This window comes from Schistocerca cancellata, chromosome 3 (assembly GCF_023864275.1).
Source record: "Schistocerca cancellata isolate TAMUIC-IGC-003103 chromosome 3, iqSchCanc2.1, whole genome shotgun sequence".
Classification (NCBI taxonomy): Eukaryota; Metazoa; Arthropoda; class Insecta; order Orthoptera; family Acrididae; genus Schistocerca; species Schistocerca cancellata.
The window spans coordinates 851,538,100-851,556,425 of record NC_064628.1 but is presented as its reverse complement, the minus strand read 5'-3'; the positions used below and the strand labels follow the sequence as shown (position 1 = coordinate 851,556,425).

The 18,326-nt window shown below is 42.1% G+C and overlaps 1 protein-coding gene across 1 annotated transcript in view; it reads right to left on the bottom strand.

The window, feature by feature from the left end:
- Positions 1-311: 311 nt before the first annotated feature.
- LOC126175907 (mismatch repair endonuclease PMS2) overlaps positions 312-18,326 on the bottom strand; it is a 163,848-nt gene continuing 145,833 nt past the window's right edge. Inside the window, exons 13-14 of the mRNA XM_049922973.1 lie at positions 6,810-6,959; positions 312-860 (exon numbers count right to left, since the gene is read on the bottom strand). Of these exons, the coding sequence (XP_049778930.1) occupies positions 759-860; positions 6,810-6,959 (252 nt within the window). The 3' untranslated portion in view covers positions 312-758. The remainder of the gene's footprint in view (positions 861-6,809; positions 6,960-18,326) is intronic.

Sequence of the window (18,326 nt, the reverse complement as noted above, 5' to 3'; positions counted from 1 at the left end):
CCATCCAAAGCAGAGCTTCACAGCTGATGCCATAGCATAGCCTGGCAGTGAAACGTCAATCACCGTGCATGTGCCAGTCAGTGTGTTAAAAACCAATAATAATAATAATAATAATCACCCAATCTAAATTATAAACAGAGGGACAAAACCATAATCCATGCTGCAACTGTTTGACTAATGAGTGAGTGATTAAAATCATAATTGGCTTTTTTTCTTAATGATTTATTCCTTAGCTTACTTTTTTTTAGCTTCAAAGTTGTAAAAGGCAGAGTTCTAGTATAAAGTATCGTGTTACAAAGAAGTTCCACTAGAATTCTTATGCTGTATGAGCTCCTCTTTCATATTTCCTCTAGTGCAAATAAGAAGTTGAGGAAACTGCGTAGGGAAACAAAAATATTTATTTTACAATCACATGTACATTTCATTATACGAAAGAATAAAAACAAAACGTATACAACATAAAATACCACACAGCTTAGTTATGGTATTTTGTATAAATATGTACACATTTAAATTAAACTGTGAATGTAAAAGCATAGGCCTATTAATTAAAAGAAAATCTTTTAAGGCACAATAGTCTTAACTGCTCCTCAGTTGCCTGTCTAATAAATATTCTTATCTACAAGTATCATAAACACCAAGAACAAAACTGCTATAAAAATATGTAAATGGTTTCTATAAAAGAGTTTCTGTAGTTTTTTTACATCATTTGTGTTTTTTGTATATTTTATAACAAAATCAGCACAACAGCACTAAAATTATTTCCTAATTACTTTTATTCCTGAATCTGGTATTTCATTTTTGAAGAAAATGCTGAAATTTACCAAGTGCCGCATAGTTGGACGTCCATGTGGGCAGTTCTGTAACAAGGGAGAAAAATATTTTTTTGAAAGACAGCTGATAATTAAATTCAATGTCTTTGTTCTACTGACATACAGAGCTCTACTAATGCAGTAACATGATGGGAGACAAGATTTTTTTCTGAACACTTCATCCTTGCTTCAAGGCACTACAGAGGAATCATGATGTACAAGTTCTGTGAAGAAAAGATATTTAAAAAAATATTATGGCCTATGAAAAATATTTGTTACTATAAACAAAATTTTTACATATTTGGCAAAATTATTCACTAATCTTTACACTGATTGTTGGAACAACAATATGGTTCCTCAATAACAAACAATAATAATATGGTTGCTTTACCTACAAATAATTTTCATAAAGAAATAGTCATAATTTCAGATTCTTCAAGAATACTTGGAGATAAAATTTGCAGTGAACTAATAGATGTTTACTTGTCAACTGATATAGATTGTCTAAAAGGACTCATTCTGCTCTTTCCCATAAGCATTTTATATTTTTTACAAAATCTTCCTATTTAAAAAATAATTCATAATCAAAAGTCGTATATTCCAGAATGTGTGAATCATAAATAATGGTTATTTCCAATATTCATTACAATAGTTTTCTAACTCACATTTTTCTCATTAATAAAGTGCCCATTATTGCTAGAAGAACTTGTTAATTTGCTAACTATTCAATTTAGAAAATTTCATTTTTTCAGTAACTTCTGGCGGGTTTCTGTGAATGCCCACAGTAGCAGATTTTATTTACATAAAATAGTACATATAATTTTGCACTTTTGTTACTAAAGCTAAACACACTTGCATTTTGTTCATTATAATTTTGTACCCTCTAATTTTTCTCTCTTTTGTGTTAATATTTAATATGCAACACCAAATTAATTTTTTTTTAATTTTATTTATTTATTTATTTTTTTTTTTTACGTGCCTCTGTAAGTATACTTAGACAATGCTTCCATCAGTATGCAATAGTGAACCAAACTGTGAAGATCTCTGGGTCATTGTCAATGAGCTTGCATTAAGTAGCCAACTTGATAACATCTCTCCATCTGTGTCCTCAAAATGTACAATTATTTTGTAAGTTAGTCTGCAGCTAACTGGTAAATCATTAATAGTGTACTGACAGTATTGGAGTCTGTCCTCAGTGTCATATCAAAATGTACAATTATGATGTTTAACCAATAATACAAATTTAACAGGTACTATGTGCAGTGACTCCATAACCAAATTAAATGCCAAGTTATGTGTCAATCGGAATTGGATAATAAAAGTGTCTAGTAAAACTGCTGCCACTCAGTCAAAACATCTGTATGTATGTTGCTGGCCCTGTGATGTAAGTACTGTCTCAATTATTGAGTACAATGTGATCATCATCGTTTTTCTGATGTCAATAAATGTGAAAAGATCACAATTTACACAGCACTGTGTATGTAATTTAATACAAACTGGTCACTAAACTAAATTATAGCAAGTAGCCAGGAGACTGAAGTGCAGCAGCATTACTACCTATGCTAAGTCTAGGTCTGTAACATTAGAGAGACTGAGTTTCAGTTAGTAATTTTCCTCAGCACAGGCTGGCATGATCACATCACATGCTTTTCTAAATCTGAAGGCCTGTGTCTGATGGCTTAGTTTATGTTTAAATGTACTATTAAATGTTTGCCACTCAGTGCCTCCTCTATGTGATGAGTAGCAAACTATTCTAGCTATATCATTTGTTAGATAGCATTAGAGAAACACATGTTTTTACACATAATTACAGATAATATATATTTTTAAAATATGATTCTGCAGAAAAAAGAACTTCACATTCTGTGCCTTTGAAAGTTATACTATAGTAAGATGTTTCTTACTAAATGTCTTTGCTAGTACATACTTTATATTGCCCTCTTGGTCTTCTCCTAATTGTCTTGGCAAAATGTTTGGAAAATCCATTAATATGAGAAGAGCTACAGTACTTCTGTTGTTTGTGGTGTGTGTCTAGCTGATGGTCCTCATGGAGGAGAAGACACAACTAACTGTTTATGGAGACTTATCATGAATTCCATTCTGCTGTTTTCAATACCACATTGTTTTTTATGCACAGAACATATGTACTGAGGCATGCAACATTCAACAAATGGAAAAATCGTCTCTGATAATACTTTATCAGGCTGCTACAGCCATTTGGTAATCCTACAATTGGTTTTTTATGCACAGAACATATGTACTGAGGCATCCAACATTCAACAACAGCCATTTGGTACTCCTACAATTGGGAATAGCTCCCAAGTACACTGTTTTGTTGTAACCCAGACCAGCATCTACATCTATATCTACATCCATACTCTGAAAACCACCATGAAGTGAAGAGGGTACATCTTGTTGTATCAGTTTTTAGGATTCTTTCTTGTTCATTCATGTATAGAGTGAGGGAAGACTGACTATTTGAATGCCCCTGTGCATGCTGTAATTATTCTAATCTTGTTCTCATGATCCCTATGTAAGCGATACTTAGGGTGCGGTTGTATCTTCCTAGTGTCGTCATTTAAAGCGGATTCTTGAAACTTTTGTTAGTAGATTTTCTTGGGATTGCTTATGCCTATCTTCAAGATTCTGCCAGTTCAGTTTCTTCAGCATCACTGTAACACTTTCCCATGGGTCAAACAAACCTACGACCATTCGTCCTGCCCTCCTCTGTATACATTCAATAGTCCCTGTTAGTACTATCTGGTAGGGGTCTCACACGTCTGAGAAATATTCTAGAATGGGTCATACAAGGGATTTGTAAGCAATCTAGTTTGTGGACTGATTGAACTTCCCCAGTATTCTACCAATAAACTCAAGTCTAGCATCTGCTTTATCCACAATTGAAACTGTGTGATCATTCCATTTCATATCCTTACAAATTGTTACACCCAGGTTTTTGTGTGAATAGGTCAATTCCAATTGTGACTCACTGATATCATAGTCAGAGAATACCACATTTTTTTCATTTTGTGAAATGCACAATTTTACATTTCTGAACATTTAAAGCAAGTTGCCAATCTCCGTGCCACTTTGAAATCTTATCAAGAACTGACTGAATATTTATGCAGCTTCTTTCACACAGTACTTCATTATAGATAACTGCACCATCAGCGAAAAGTCTGACGTTAGTATTAATACTGTCCACAAGGTCATTAATGCACAACATGAATAGCAAGGGTCCCAGCACACGTCCCTGGGGAATGCCCGAAGTTGCTTCTACATCTGACAATGACATTCCTAGATAACATGTTGTGACCTCCCACTAAAAAGTCCTCAATCCACTCACAAAATCCACCTGATACTCCATCTGTTCGAACTTTTAACAATGTAGGTGAAGTACTGAGTCAAATACTTTTCAGAAATCAAGAAGTACTACATATATGTGACTGCCTTGAACCAAAGCTTTCAGTATGTCATGTGAGAAAAGTGTGAGTTGGGTTTCACATGATCAATGTTGGCAGAGAGAAGGTTATACTGTTCTAGATATCTCCTTATGTTTGAGATGAGAATATTTTCTGAAATTCTACAACAAATCAGTGTCAAGGCTATGGAACAGTAGTTTTGTAGATCACTTCTACTACCCTTCTCGTAGAGGGGTGTGACAACTACTGGGTTATTGTTCAAGGGCTCTATGACAGACTATAATTAGAAGAGGGACTAACTCATACGAATTTTCAATATAGAATCTGATAGGGATTCCATCAGGCCCTGGTGCTTTGTTCAATTTTAATGATTTCAGCGTTTATCAACACTGCTGACACTAGTACTGATTTCACACACCTGGCAGTGGTAAGAGGATTAAATTAAGACAGTTCTCCTGGGTTTCCTTTGTAAAGGAACATTTTGAAACAGAGTTAAGCTTTTCAGCTTTTGCTTTGCTCCCTCAATTTCAGTTCCTGTTCCATTTGATAAGGAATGGACACTAACTTTGGTGCCACCAACAGCTTTTACATACGACCAGAATTTCCTTGGGTTTTGTGAAAAGGCTTCATGCATTGGTCTCTCTACAGCCGAACATATTTCATTAAGCATCCCTCTACCCATAGTCCTATGCTTTGTTTTACACCTATTATGCAGTGGTCTCTGTTTCTTTACAGTGACTGTATACCATGGAGGATATATACAACCAGTGCATGGTAAACTATTCTCCTCTACATGCTCCTGCCCTGTGCTGAAAGTTTGAAGTTCCTCATTTAGATATGAAACTACTGATTTTTTTATCTGTTTTACTGAACATATATATCTTTCTGCTTATTTTAGCTTATCACTGATACCATTTTCATTGTGGATATCATCAAAGAGGTCAGCTCTATTTGTTGCCATTAGATTCACTACATTTCCATCACGAGTTGGGTTCTGAACTATCTGTGCAAGGTAGTTTTCAAAGAAGGCATTCAGTAATATTTCAAAGGATGTGTTATCAGGGCCACCACTAACAAAATTGTAATTTCTCCGAGTGATTGCTGGACGATTAAGGTCTGCACTGATGAGTAAAATATAGTTGAGGAACTTATGTACAAGTGAACTGAGGTGTTATCTAAAGTTTTCAGTTACATCATGAAACAAGTCCGGTGGGCAAAAGAAGGAGACAATTACCACTTGATGCCCACCCGATATTGAATCTTGCCCAAACAATCTCGCATGCAGCTTTGGTTTCTATCTTGGTGGGTTTGAATTTTTTGTCTACTGTGACAAATACACCACTTCCATTTCCCCGTTAGCCTATCCTTTAAATATACACTTAAATTTTCCCCCCAAAATTTTAATCAGCTCTCTGTATCTTTTATTATGTGAGCTTCATTGCTTTTCAGGGGAACTTGAAACTCTGGCACTTTGTTGTGAATACTTCGGCAGTTAATCACTAATATTTTAATACTCTCACCTGAGGGAGGCACCTGAAAACAACAGAGTGGAAACAAACAAATTTTCGGGCCATCACCCAAGCTGTGACTAAGAGCAAAGTTATGTTGTTGTTCTTCTTCTTCTCCTCCTCCTCCTCCTTTTTTGGCTTATACACCTGTTATGAGTGCTGCACTATATGGAAAATCAGCTTACAGTACTGGATGCAAACAAGGGCAGAATATGCAACCAGTATATTTACTAGAATACCAGGAGAAAACATTATGGGACTGTACAAGTCACAGAGAGTGAATAATAAAAGCACAACAAAGGGATCATGAGTATTATGTGTGTGATGGTTGATGTCACTGGTTAGAGAAAGATATATGCATTAGTTGTCCTAGAACCAGATGGCACAGCAAAGGGCTAACGCTTGGACACCATACTACCCAATGCCTACAGAAGAGTCAAGGGTTCAGATTGGAACCACATTTGCATCAGAGTAACCACCAGCATTGTGGGGTGGGGGGAGGGGGTTGGGCAATGGTGTAGGGTGCCAATCTCTGACATGAGTGGCTTTTTCATGACTACTAATACTGGCCATCTGCCACTATGAGCCTGCACCAATATGTAATGTCAGTGACAATCCATGACTGACTGCAACGCGAATGAATGAAGTATGGACCTTCATTCCATTTGTGTGACTATACGTGTAATCTGTCCATTGTGTGCACAAATTTTGTTTTCAGCTATGGCTTCATGGAGTTCATTTTCTGTTTCTCTTTGTACATGAAGACTGCTTGTAGAATTTTTATAAATACAAAAGTAAAAATTGTTTTCCCCCTTAATGAAAAGAATAAAACAGTAGAATAACACAATATAAGCAGAAGAAAGTAAGAAGTAATAGTATTTGCAAACAACAAATGTCCAATATGTAGGTTATGAAACCTCATATATACGAGACATTTCCTGAAAAGCAAATTAATTCACTGTAAATTATACGGCAATGCTGTAATGTATTCATTAAGGAAACATACTAATATTATTTGAGATAAAAAAGAAAGATGACACACAAATAAATGCATCAAAGGAACTTACCCAGGGACTGTCCATCTCACCCATATGATCTACAATTCTTCGCATTTCTGCCAGACTAAGATCTGTTCCAATCATAACGGCTTTACGACATGCTCGTGATGCAAACATTGCCCGTACACGAGTTGGTCGACACATTACATGGGGAGCACCCTGAGAGAGAAACATACATCTCAGTCAACAGTCTTCAGTTGTTATGAAATAATTACAATAGTAATTTTAATAATAATATAATGATGATAATAGTAATAATAATAATAATAATAATAATAATAATAATAATAAGTGGGGAAGTCCTTATGGATGTGAAACATCAGGAAACAAAATATGGAACACATATTTTATATAAGAATTAATGCACTCAGAGTAAATTTTCTTTCCACATATCCTCAGTGAAATGGACCTCAGCCTTGTCCACCAGATCAAAATAGTGTATAACACTCACATTACTTCATATTATTAATAGTATAAACTTGAATTGATTCTGCAGACAATCCACTGATGAATAGAAGGAATCTGACACCAACAAGTCTTACAAGCTTCTCTTCCACTGTACATTATTTTAGAAGCTGCTAAGCACATTTGTCAGAAGATATTGAAAATGTGTGTTCCTGAACAACAGGCACCTCTTTGGATCAAAGTGCCGTAGAGTCTTTATATAAAGTTATTCTTATTTCTAGTTCCCATGTCAACCAGCATGGGTTTGGAAAAAAGTGATCACGTAAAATCTAACTTGTTTTTTTCTCACGTAACATCCTTTAAGCTACAGATCAAGGCAGTAAAGTATATGTCCGCCTAATTTCTTGACTTCCAAAAAACATCTGACTCAGTACCACACAAACACTTATTAAAGAAAGTAGGATCACATGGGGTATCAAAGGAAATTTGTGGGTGAACAGAAGAATTCTTGGCGTGGAGGACGCATCATATTGTCTTGGATGGAAAGTCATCAATAGATATAGAAGCAATTTCAGGCATGCCCCAGGAAAGTGTGTTGGGATCCTTGCTGTTCATGTTGTATATTAATAATCTAACAGACAATGTTAATACTAACTACAGATTTTTTTCCTGATGAAGCAGTTATACATGTGAAGTACTATCTGAAAACAGCTGCATAGATTTTCAGTCAGATATTGATCAAGTTTCAAAGTCATGCAGATATTGGCAACTTGCTTCAAATTTTCAGAAAATGAAAATAATGTATTTCACAAAATTTAGAAACGCTTTGTCCCACAGCTACAGTATCAATGTTTCAATTAGAATCAGTCAACTCATACAAATATCTGGGTGTAACAGTTTGTAGGAATATTAAATGGAATTAACACACAGACTCAATGGTAGATAAAGCAAGTGGTAAACTTCATTACTATGACACTGGAGACCTGCAGTCCGTATATAAATGATATTGCTTACAAAACACTTGTGCATAACATCCTTGGAAACTCATAAGGCGTTTGGAACCTATACCAAATACAATAGTCACAGAAATGCTGAAAAACTTAAAGTGGCAGATGCTTAAATTTACATGCCAACAATCTCACAAAAGCTTACTTATGAAGTTTGGGAAACCAGTTTTTAGTGAAAAAATATACTGTAGCTCCCTATGTATCACTCCTATATGGACCCTGACGACAAAGTCAGACTAATTGGGACCATACCAAGATGAATTTATTTTCATCCTTTGGCCTTTGAGAACTTGAAGTTGTGATGTCAAAGGCCTCTTCTGGATAACAGGACCCTAGCAACAGAGGTTTTTCTTTTTCTTCTACAATTCTTTTGCAGCAATCTGGTATAGAAGATCATGTCAATTGTACATCTGGAGGAGTAAAACCAAAAACAAGATTTAAGAAATATTTCTTCTCAGATTGTCATGTGCTTGTTCAACAGAAATATAACCAATATTTTTTCCATGAAGGAAGAAAAAGATATGTCATGATAATTGTCACAGATGTTGCAATCAACTTTTCTTTAAACAAAATGGTGACTATAATATTGTTTTTCAGGTCTTAGAAGGCTCAGGGAGAAGGTACTGGCCCTGAAGGGTATTTATCTACTTTATAAGTTCTAGAGGTGGCCCAGGATCCTTTCTCAGTTTCAGGCCTTTAAGTGCTCTTTGTTGAACTCTGTAAAGGTTGCTCTGGTAAGGCTATCGGTACATTTCTACAACAGAGTTCAACAACTGCCTTTACTGACAGAGAACATTCTATTCAGCTCTCCACAAACAAGTCTCCCATGGCATCTCCTCCTTTGGTACCAGTAAACCTATTAAACAGCCAGCAATCAGTTCTCTTCTGATCACCCAGTATTACCTTGGCCTTGAAAAGCTCAACCACATCCTCCACGAGGGCTTCAACAATCTCATATCCTATACCGAGATGAGCGATATCCAACCCAAAATCCTATCAACACTGCCCCAAAGCAGTGTTCGGCTGCCCATAAACCTACAGAATATCCTTGTCCATCCCTGTTCCAATCCTACTCCCAATACTGCACTCCATTGGTCATTCCCTTATGGTTGGTCCAGATGCGAGAACTGTCTCGTACACCAACCCACCACCTCCTACTGCAGTTCAGCCACAGGCACTTCCCACCCAATAAGAGGCAGTGCCACGTGTGAAAGCAGGCATGTTATACATCAGCTATGCTGCAATTACTATACAAGATTATATGTGGACATAACAAGTAAGCAACTGTCTACTCGCATAAATGGTCACTGTCAAACTGTGGCAAACCACAAACTTTACCATCCAGTTGCTGGACATGCAGCACAACACACATGCCTTCAACAGCTGCTTCACTGCCCAGGCCATCTGTGTACTCCCTTCCAGCACAAGTTTCTCTCAACTACAAAAATGGGAACTGTCTCTCTAACACGTCCTGCACACTCAAAATCCACCAAGCCTAAACCTCTGCTAATCTGTTCCCACTGCCTCACCTTGCCTTTTCCCTTCTCTCTTCTGTCCATATCACTGCTTCTCCATTCAAATCATGTACTGCCTTCTCCCACTACTCTTTCTCAGTCTCCCCTTGTCATGAGCATCCCCTCTCCCCCCCCCCCTGTCTCTCCATCGCTTTCAATGCCTCTCCCCTCCATTTCTTCCTTGTAATCTTCACCTTTTCCAACTTCCCCCGCCCCCTCACCCCACCTGTCGTCCTCTTCCTACACCTCTTTTTGTTGTATCGTCTGTACTTTTATCGTTTTGTTGTGCAGCCACAAAGACAGATGTCCAAAGACGTGCCTCTTTTCTGGTAATCCCTCCTTGTGTTCTTACATACCCCTCCCCACCTCCATCACCTCAAGTAACTGCTTTCAACAATCAAGTATCAACAATTAGTCTTGATGTGGTCTCACGGGTGGGTGGGAGGGAGGGAGGGAGGGTGGGAGGGAGGGAGGGAGAGGGAGAGAGAGAATGTGTGTGTGTGGGGGGGGGCGGGGCAAGGGGAGGGGGAAGTGGGGGGAGGCACTGCTGAAAAAAGAACTTGTGCTAGAAAGCTAGTGTGACTGCTGTATTCCATTATGTATTACTGTGCTTCATGCATCTATCCACTGTACACAAGTGGTTGCCTTTCTATTATTTTACATTTTGCTCCACCCAGGAATTTACATTATTGTTATAAATATTTTATTCATTTATGCAAGTCCAGCTTTAAAAATTATAGAGGAACTTAACAAATGTGGAATATGTAAAAATAGCAACTAAAAATTTCATAAAGACAAGGGAATAAGTATCACATTAACTTAATGAAGACAACTGGAAAGTAATGAAAAACACAGAAAGCATAACTAACTAAAAACACAGTGTAGTGTAGTGTCATAAAAACTGCTGGCTAAACATACTACTGGAAAATGAAAGATGAACATGTTGAGAGAATTAAGTTTTATTATTAAAATATGCAGATTACAGAATATGGTAAAAATAACAGGATCATACAGCTATGGACGAATTCTCTTGATGAACAATTTCAGTATGCTAAACAGTAATGGAATAATGCAAAGATGTGTCACATGCACCTTCAGAAATGTTCTCCTATACTTCCATTTGTTGCCAGTATAGTTTACAGCAATAATCTACAGTGGCTGCTTCCATCAAATGAAACACAATTTGATTTTTTCCATATCTCTCAAGGCTGTCCTTCAAAATAAGATTTATATAACATGACGTATGAATGAATGAATGAAATAGTCAGGGGACACCATTATCAATGCAGATTAAACCAGACACTGTCTCATCATGTCCCACAGTGAACTCAATAATGAACTGGTCTGGTGAACAAGATGACTTGAGGGTAACATCTTGGAAAGTTGACTGGGTATGAAATGAGAAGTGTTTGTGTGCTCCCTGTCCCATTGTGAGAGAACGTCTTTCTGACACTATGGGAATGACATTGGAATGAGCCTGGTAATGCTCTCAGCATACACTATAGTCTTTCTGGTACTGCGCGCCGCGGAATTTGAATCCCCGCCAGACGTCAAGGACGTGTGCCTCCTGGCCCGCATTTAGTGTGAGGGCGCCACAGTGGAACACGTGGTTCCAGCAGCCAATAGCAGCACTCCCAATAGAGTACTTAAGCACCTGCCTCTCGCACGGCCAGCCAGTCTAACCTTTCGTACGTCTCTGGACACATCGCCTCACCTTAGACAGCTTATTTACTTTCTTGTTCTGTGTACGAGTGGACGTGGTTGTTAGGTTTTCTTGTGCCTCTGTTGTTTCGATCTTGTTGTTGTTTGTTCTGTCCTTCGTTGGTTGTGTCCGTCCTCTCCCATTGTGTTGTTGTTCGCGGACCACTCTGCGGGTCCCGCCGCACTTTCCGTCACTTCAACCCCGCGACCATTCCGGTTGCCGTTACAACATTTTGGCGACGAGGTAAACAGTGGTCGTTGTTGGTATGGAGGTGAAGTTGGTCTGTCTGCTGGAGCAACAGCAGAAACTCACGCAGCAGCAGCAGAATCAGCAGCTTCAGTTAGACATCTTACAAAAGTCGCTGAAGTTGCTAACAAAGTTGATGCCTGGGACGCGTTACCACAACAGTTTCAGAGTCCTCGGGTGTCCGATACTTTCCCACGTCTGCCATCGTTTCCACCCTTTAATGACACTAAAGAGGACTGGGAAACCTACTTACATCGGATGAAACAACATTTCACGGATTTTCAAGTCACGGACGACTCCTTGCAGCAGTCATTGTTTTTGTATTGGGCCTCCCCGGACACGTTCTTTCTTCTCCGCAAGTTGGCACCGTTGTCCGATCCTGTGGCTCTCACTTTCCAGGAGATCTGCCTTTTGCTGACAAACTATTATTCCCAATGCTACCATGTGGCCACCTCTCCGCTGGAGTTCCACCAGTGGTAGGGACAGAGCATTGAGTGACATTATACTGAGTGCACCATCCGAAAATTACCTCAAGCAATTAAACAGAGAACCGACTTGCGGAGATAACATCTTGGACCTACTGATAACAAACAGACCCGAACTTTTCGACTCTGTGAGCGCAGAACAGGGAATCAGTCATCATAAGGCCGTTGCAGCATTCCTGAATATGGAAGTAAATAGGAATATAAAAAAAGGGAGGAAGGTTTACCTGTTCAGCAAGCGTAATAGAAGGCAGATTTCAGACTACCTAACAGATCGAAACAAAAATTTCTGTTCCGACACTGACAATGTTGAATGTTTATGGAAAAAGTTCAAGGCAATCGTAAAATGCGTTTTAGACAGGTATGTGCCGAGTAAAACTGTGAGAGACGGGAAAAACCCACCGTGGTTAAACAACAAAGTTAGGAAACTACTGCGAAAGCAAAGAGAGCTTCACTGCAAGTTTAAACGCAGCCAGAACCTCTCAGACAAACAGAAGCTAAACAATGTCAAAGTTAGCGTAAGGAGGCCTATGCGTTAAGCGTTCAGTGAATTCGAAAGTAAAATTCTATGTACCGACTTGACAGAAAATCCTAGGAAGTTCTGGTCTTACGTTAAATCAGTAAGTGGCTCGAAACAGCATATCCAGACACTCCGGGATGATGATGGCATTGAAAGGGATGATGATGGCATTGAAACAGAGGATGACACGTGTAAAGCTGAAACACTAAACAACTTTTTCCAAAGCTGTTTCACAGAGGAAGACCGCACTGCAGTTCCTTCTCTAAATCCTCACACAAACGAAAAAATGGCTGACATCGAAATAAGTGTCGAAGGAATAGAAAAGCAACAGGAATCACTCAACAGAGGAAAGTCCACTGAACCTGACGGGATACCAATTCGATTCCACACAGAGTACGCGAAAGAACTTGCCCCCATTCTAACAGCCGTGTGCCACAAGTCTCTAGAGGAACGGAAGGTTCCAAATGATTGGAAAAGAGCACAGGTAGTTCCAGTCTTCAAGAAGGGTCGTCGAGCAGATGCGCAAAACTATAGACCTATATCTCTGACATCAGTCTGTTGTAGAATTTTAGAACATTTTTTTTGCTTACGTATCATGTCGTTTCTGGAAACCCAGAATCTACTCTGTAGGAATCAACATGGATTCCGGAAACAGCGATCCTGTGAGACCCAACTCACTTTATTTGTTCATGAGACCCAGAAAATATTAGATACAGGCTCCCAGGTAGATGCTATTTTCCTTGACTTCCGGAAGGCGTTCGATACAGTTCCGCACTGTCGCCTGATAAACAAAGTAAGAGCATACAGAATATCAGACCAGCTGTGTGGCTGGATTGAAGAGTTTTTAGCAAACAGAACACGGCATGTTCTCAATGGAGAGATGTCTACAGACATTAAAGTAACCTCTGGCATGCCACAGGGAAGTGTTATGGGACCATTGCTTTGGACAATATATATAAATGACCTAGTAGATAGTGTCGGAAGTTCCATGCAGCTTTTCACGGATGATGCTGTAGTATACAGAGAAGTTGCAGCATTAGAAAATTGTATCGAAATGCAGGAAGATCTGCAGCGGATAGGCACTTGGTGCAGGGAGTGGCAACTGACCCTTACCACAGACAAATGTAATGTATTGCGAATACATAGAAAGAAGGATCCTTTATTGTATGATTATATGACAGCGGAACAAACACTGGTAGCAGTTCCTTCTATAAAATATCAGGGAGTATGCGTGTGGAACGATTTGAAGTAGAATGATCATATAAAATTAATTTTTGGTAAGGCGGGTACCAAGATGAGTTCATTGGGAGAGTACTTAGAAAATGTAGTCCATGAACAAAGGAGGTGGCTTACAAAACACTCGTTCGACCTATACTTGAGTATTGCTCATCAGTGTGGGATCCGTACCAGGTCGGGTTGATGGAAGAGAGAGAGAAGATCCAAAGAAGAGTGGCGCGTTTCGTCAAAGGGTTATTTGGCAAGTGTGATAGCGTTACGGAGATGTTTAGCAAACTCAAGTGGCAGACTCTGCAAGAGAGGCGCTCTGCATCGTGGTGTAGCTTGCTGTCCAGGTTTCGAGAGGGTGCGTTTCTGGATGAGGTATCGAATATATTGCTTCCCCCTGCTTATACCTCCCGAGGAGATCACGAATGTAAAATTAGAGAGATTCGAGTGCACACAGAGGCTTTCCGGCAGTCGTTCTTCCCACGAACCACACGCGACTAGAACCGGAAAGGGAGGTAATGAGAGTGGCATGTAAAGTGCCCTCCGCAACACACCGTTGGGTGGCTTGTGGAGTATAAATGTAGATGTAGATGTACCATAAACTGCCTGGTTAATCGTATCGTTCCTGGGTCACGGACTTGCAGGGTCTCAGCCATCGATGCGATTTTACGTGTACCAATCAGCAGTGTGAGACTTCGTATGCGGACTCTCCAGGATGTGGTGGTTCAGCTGGCTCTCGATCCTGAGGTCTGTACTGCGGCATTGAAACTCGACAACCCCTCCTTGGAAGAGGTTCTCTGCATTGCCTGCCCACTCCTTTGAAATTGCTAAAGCGGCTAACCAGTGTCTTATGGCGCGACCGCAGGTGGCGGCGATCGCGACGTCATGGCTGGTTCTGCTCTCGCAACGTTGACGTGGCCCAGCCGACAAAGGCCAGTGCCATCAGGACTCCTCGTTGTCCGACGTCTCTATGGCATCGGCACCTTTGGTCGCCCCTCATCACCGGTTGATGGCCCACTTTCATCTTGCCCACAGTGCTTTACTGCCCATTCGCGGGCTGATTGACCCCACCGCTGGAAAATGTGCACGCTGTGTAACAAGGAGGGCCACATCCGAACGGTTTGTCGTAGTCGCTCGACTCGCTCCAGTCCTGCCCCTCCTGGGCCTCAAGATACAGTCCATGCTCTGCAATCGGTCGTTCCACAGGATGACCCGCCAGCACAGAAGCTTTTCCTCATGCTCTGCATTTTCACTGAGGATGTCAGTTTTCAAGTCGACACTGGGGCCACCATCTCCATGATTAATACGGCGACATATACCTGGCTGGGCTCTCCTGCATTGTCACCTCCCTCTCACCGTTTGGTCGCCTACGGAGACGGTTCCATTCCCTTTCATGGGCAGTTCATCGTCCAAGTGATGTACAAGCGTGTTCCCCGGATCCCTACCCTCTTTGTCATCGACCATCCATCGGCTTCGAATATTTTTGGCCTGGATGCGTTTCAACTGTTTGGCATTTCAATTTCCAACAAAGTTAAGGTTGTTTCCACGGCTGTTCCCTTTCAGGACTTGGATGATCTGTGCTCTGCTTTTGCGTCGTTGTTTGCACCAGATCTCAGATGTGCTTCCGGCTTTCAGGCGCACATCACCCTAGGCCGGATGCGGCACATCACCCTATGGTCGGATGCACAGCCTCACTTTTTCTGGGCCCGGCCCCTTCCAGTGGCCTTACGGTCAGCAGGCAAGCAGGAACTTGATCGGCTCCAGGCTGCTGGCGTGCTGGAGCCTGTATCTTACAGTGCATGGGTGACGCCACTGGTGGTCATACGGAAACCCAATAGGTCCCTTCGGCTGTGTGGGGACTTCGGCACTACAGTCACTGCTCAGTCCCTCATTGAAACTTACCCCATTCTCCAACAGGAAGACCTTCTTGCCAAGCTTGCCGGGGGAGAGTATTTTTCCAAGTTCGATCTGGCTGAGGCATACCACCAGTTGCTCTTGGATGCCGAATCTAAGAACATCATGGTTATCAACATGCTTTTCTGATTGTATAAGTACAAGCGCCTTCCCTTTGGTGTCTCTTCAGCGCCGGCCATTTTCCAGCAATTCCTGGAGCAGCTTACACAGCCTATCCCTGCCTGTGTGAATTATCTGGATGACATCCTGGTCACTATTTGTTCCCACAAGGAACATTTGCAAAACCTCAGCGCCTTATTTCATGCTCTGCAGTCTGCTGGTTTACGCTGTCGGCTGGACAAGTGTTGTTTTTTTCAACCGGAAGTGGAATACTTAGGCCACTGGCTTAGCAAAGATGGCATTCACCCTTCGGGCCGTAATGTCGCAGCCATTGAGGCCCTTCCTTGTCCCAAGGACTTATCTGAACTCCAGGTGCTCTTGGGCAAGGTTACTTATTACTTAAAGTTCTTGCCCCAGGCTACCTCCGTTGCTCAACCCCTCAATCACTTGCAGCGCAAAGGGGTACCTTTTGATTGGACTCATGCTTGTGACCAGGCTTTTCTCAGTTTAAAGGTGATGCTGAAGTCCGCTGCTTGCCTTACTCCCTTTTCTCCAGACTACCCCTTGGTTGTGGCGGCTGACACGTCAGGCATTGGGGACGTCCTTGAGCACTGGGGCCCTTGCGCACTGGGATGCCGATGGTTCCAAACAGCCCATCGCTTATGCCTCTAAGATGTTGACCCCAGCACAATGGAACTACTCCCAGAATCAAAAGGAGGCTCTGGCAATTGTGTTCGCTGTCCAGAAATTTCACACCTATCTCTTTGGGGCAAGGATTATCCTCCTGACGGACCATAAACCCTTGGTTACACTTTTCGGACCCCACTCTCACCTTCCAGAGCGGACGGCTCAACGTCTCCAGTGCGGGGCATTGTTTTTACGTAATTACACTTACACCATCCGGTATAAGCCCACCGCCCCCCATGCTCTAATGTGGACGCTTAGTCACGTCTCCCAGCAGGCCCCGATCCTGCCTTTGACCAACAGGAGGTCCTCTGCTTTCACATTGATTCCGCCCACCGGGATGCGCTGGATGGTCTGCCTCTTATGGCTGCTCACATTGCTGCGGCAACCCGCCGTGACCCTGTCTTGCAGCAGTTTCTCATCTACGTGGTCCACGGGTGGCCGTTCTATGTTACTTGTTGGATGCAGTCCGATTTCAGCCCCTGGCGCAACCTGTCCCACAGGTTCTCCATGATTGGTGATGTCCTTCTGTTGGCCACAGAGTCGGATGCCCATCAGATGGTCACCCCTCCGGAATTGCGGCTTTGGGTGCTCGGTTTGTTACTGTCCTGTATGAAAGTTTTGGCTCGCCGCCATGTGTATTGGCCCAGCATTGATGGCGATATTGAGCGCCTGGTCCGTGGGTACACTGTCTGTGAGCATCACCAGGCAAGGACCCCCCCCCCCCCCCCAGTCATTTGCACCCTGGCCTGTGCCTCGCCGTCCTTGGGATCACATCCATATCGATTTTGCGGGCCCCTTTTTGGGGCTATGTGGTTACTCATCATTGATGCCTACTCCAAATACCCATATGTTGTCCGCATGGCATCCACCACCACAGAGGCTACACTCATGGCCCTAGTCCAGGTTCTTGCAACTGAGGGCCTGCCACACACGTTGATCTCCGATAATGGTCCCCAATTCATGGCGGCCTCCTTCCATGACTTCTGTCAGGCCAACGGTGTCAAACATATCTGTAGCCCCCCCTTGCCATCTCCCCGTGGGCCTGCCGCCGGCTCTCTCTACCTCCGGGTGGATGGGCAGCTCCATCCCCCGCCCTGGTCTCTGGATCGGCTGTCACGGATGCCTCGGGTGTCCCTTCCTCCACAACAATAGCGGTTGATGAGCCTGGCTCCTCTTCCCACTGCCGCCCACCTCGGCACCGTCCAGGGCATTTCCGCCCCTACGCGCAAGTTTCAGGGAGGAGGGATCTGGTATCATGCACCACGGAATTTGAATCCCTGTCAGGCATCATGGACGTCGAAGACCCCTAGAGGTCTCCACAACATCGCGCCGTAAGCTGTAGCAGCACGTGCCTCCTGGCCCGCATTTAGTTTGCGGGCGCCACAGTGGACTACGTGGTTGCAGCGGCCTATAGCGGCGCCCCGATAGAGTACTTAAGTGCCTGCCTCTCGCTCAGCCAGCCAGTCTAACCTTGTGTATGTCTCTGGACACATTGCCTCGCCTTAGACAGCTTATTTACTTTCTTGTTCTGTGTACGAGTGGACGTGGTTGTTAGGTTTTCTTGTGACTCTGTTGTTTTGATCTTCTTGTTGTTCGGCTGTCCTTCGTTGGTCGTGTCCGTCCTCTCCTGTTGTTTTGTTGTTCGCGGGCCACTCCGCAGGTCCCGCCACGCTTTCCGTCACTTCAACCCCGCGACCGTTCCAGTCGCCGTTACAACAGTCTTCAG